Consider the following 2,500-nt stretch of genomic DNA (forward strand, 5'->3'; position numbering starts at 1 on the left):
TTTAATGATAACGCTTTTCATATGAATATTTTTACAACGATCACAATTTTCATATGAGAGACAAAACAATGTCTAGAAGGTAAGGAAAAGTGCAACACCAAAATTATAACAACAGAAATTCAAATAGAAGATAAAGAAGAGGGAGAGTTTGCCTACATAGCTTTCTGTTTACAGTTTCTGATCTTTGTCCATGGCTACTTGTATGAAACTGCCATGTCAGTTCATCTGAAAATATGACCTTGAATCTAACTCAGCAGATCTTCTGCAAATGCATTTATTCCTTTGTCTGTATGACATGTTTTAGTTTTTTTTCTGAATCTACACAAGCTGACATGCTTGTTTTCATTTATTAATAACAACATTTATTATCATTATTCATTTTATGCCTGTTTTTGTTATAACTGGGTTTGATTTGCTTTTCCTTTCAATGGTAATATTTCATTAAAACATCTCTACTATTGCTATTTTAACTTCATTCTTATCTCAGTCTGACACAATGTGTTGAGTGATAAAGAATTGACTACAAGAGCCTGTCAACCACTCAGGTGCAAGACAGTTTGGGCATATTCTTAGGAGCTATAAATAGAGCTTTAACAAAAGGTTACACATTGTCCCTGACATATCACTGACTGCATCAGCAAAGGAGACTATGCAAGAAATGGCACTTATAATAATCAATGCATACAACACAATGTATTTTACAAACCTTAAAAGATTGCATGGAAACAAAAATAAAATACAGACAAGCAAATATGGTGCAGTGCTGCATTAAGTGAAACCGTACTATCATAAGGCACAATAATCATTCTATTCATACTGTAATTGCTTCATTTCCTCTTCACATGCACTACTGTGTTTGTTATAAAACTGGCATACAAGTCCATACATACAAAATATATATTATTGCTTACCTGTCCTAAAATAACTTCTGATACATCTTTAGGGGGAATTTTTGCCCTGTCCAATGCTTCCTTTATGACTATACTTCCAAGGTCTGAAGCCTTCATATCTCCTATGCCACCACAAAATTTCCCTGTTGGATCAAAGAAAAAATTAATTAATATATCAAGATATAGCTTCATAGTCAAATCATCACCATCATCATTTATATGATGTTGATGATGTTGATGATGATGTTGATGATGTTGATGATGCTCATGATGCTCATGATGATGATGTTGATGATGTTGATGATGTTGATGATGTTGATGATGATGATGATGATGATGATGATGATGATGATGATGATGATGATGATGATGATGATGATGATGATGATGATGATGATGATGTTGATGTTGATGTTGATGTTGATGATGATGATGATGATGATGATGATGATGATGATGTTGATGTTGATGTTGATGTTGATGTTGATGTTGATGTTGATGATGATGATGTTGATGTTGATGTTGATGTTGATGTTGAAGTTGATGATGTTGTTGATGTTGATGTTGATGATGTTGATGATGTTGATGTTGATGATGATGTTGATGATGATGTTGATGATGATGTTGATGATGATGTTGATGATGATGTTGATGATGATGTTGATGATGATGTTGATGATGATGCTGATGATGATGCAGATGATGATGATGATGCTGATGCTGATGCTGATGCTGATGCTGATGCTGATGCTGATGCTGATGATGATGATGATGATGATGATGATGATGATGCTGATGCTGATGATGATGATGATGATGATGATGATGATGATGATGATGATGATGTTGATGTTGATGTTGATGTTGATGTTGATGTTGATGTTGATGATGATGATAACGATAATTAAAATAACCATATTAACAGTAACAATAATAATGGGAGCAATAAGAATAAAAATAATGATGATATCATTATCATAATTACTATATTTATCTTTTTATTATCATTATCATTATCATTATCATTATCATTATCATTATGATTATGATTATGATTATGATTATGATTATGATTATGATTATGATTATTATTATTATTATTATTATTATTATCATTATCATTATCATTATTATCATTATCATTATTATTATCATTATCATTATTACTTTTAGAATAATAATAATAATAATAATAATAATAATAATAATAATAATAATAATAATAATAATAATAATAATAATAACAATATAATAAGATTATATAAACATGGACTGTTTCTATAATGGGTACTACTATTTTACTATATAAGTGTATTCTTTATGCTATATTCTTACACATCCCATAGTCTATAATTGGAATATTCATATGTAGCCTATAGAGATATAACTGTATATTATATATCTCAACTCATCACAAACGGTTTCAACACATTTACTATTTCTAATGTTGAAAGAGTCACCCTTACTAATATTCATCATTCCATAGTAAAGCATTGTGGAAGCTATTTAGTGACCCCAAGGAAATATTTATTATATTATTTTTACATTTCTAGATAAAATGACATAAAACTGTATAAATGGAAGGCATGGCTGGGGACAAGAAAAGTGAT

General features: G+C 29.9%; 1 protein-coding gene across 1 annotated transcript in view; it reads right to left on the minus strand.

The window, feature by feature from the left end:
- Positions 1–2,500, minus strand: part of LOC125033389 (acetyl-CoA acetyltransferase, cytosolic-like) — a 9,979-nt gene that overhangs the window by 6,624 nt on the left and 855 nt on the right. The window contains exon 2 of the mRNA XM_047624853.1: positions 912–1,033. Within this exon, the coding sequence (XP_047480809.1) occupies positions 912–1,033 (122 nt within the window). The remainder of the gene's footprint in view (positions 1–911; positions 1,034–2,500) is intronic.

Source organism: Penaeus chinensis, chromosome 16 (assembly GCF_019202785.1).
Source record: "Penaeus chinensis breed Huanghai No. 1 chromosome 16, ASM1920278v2, whole genome shotgun sequence".
NCBI classification, from domain to species: Eukaryota; Metazoa; Arthropoda; class Malacostraca; order Decapoda; family Penaeidae; genus Penaeus; species Penaeus chinensis.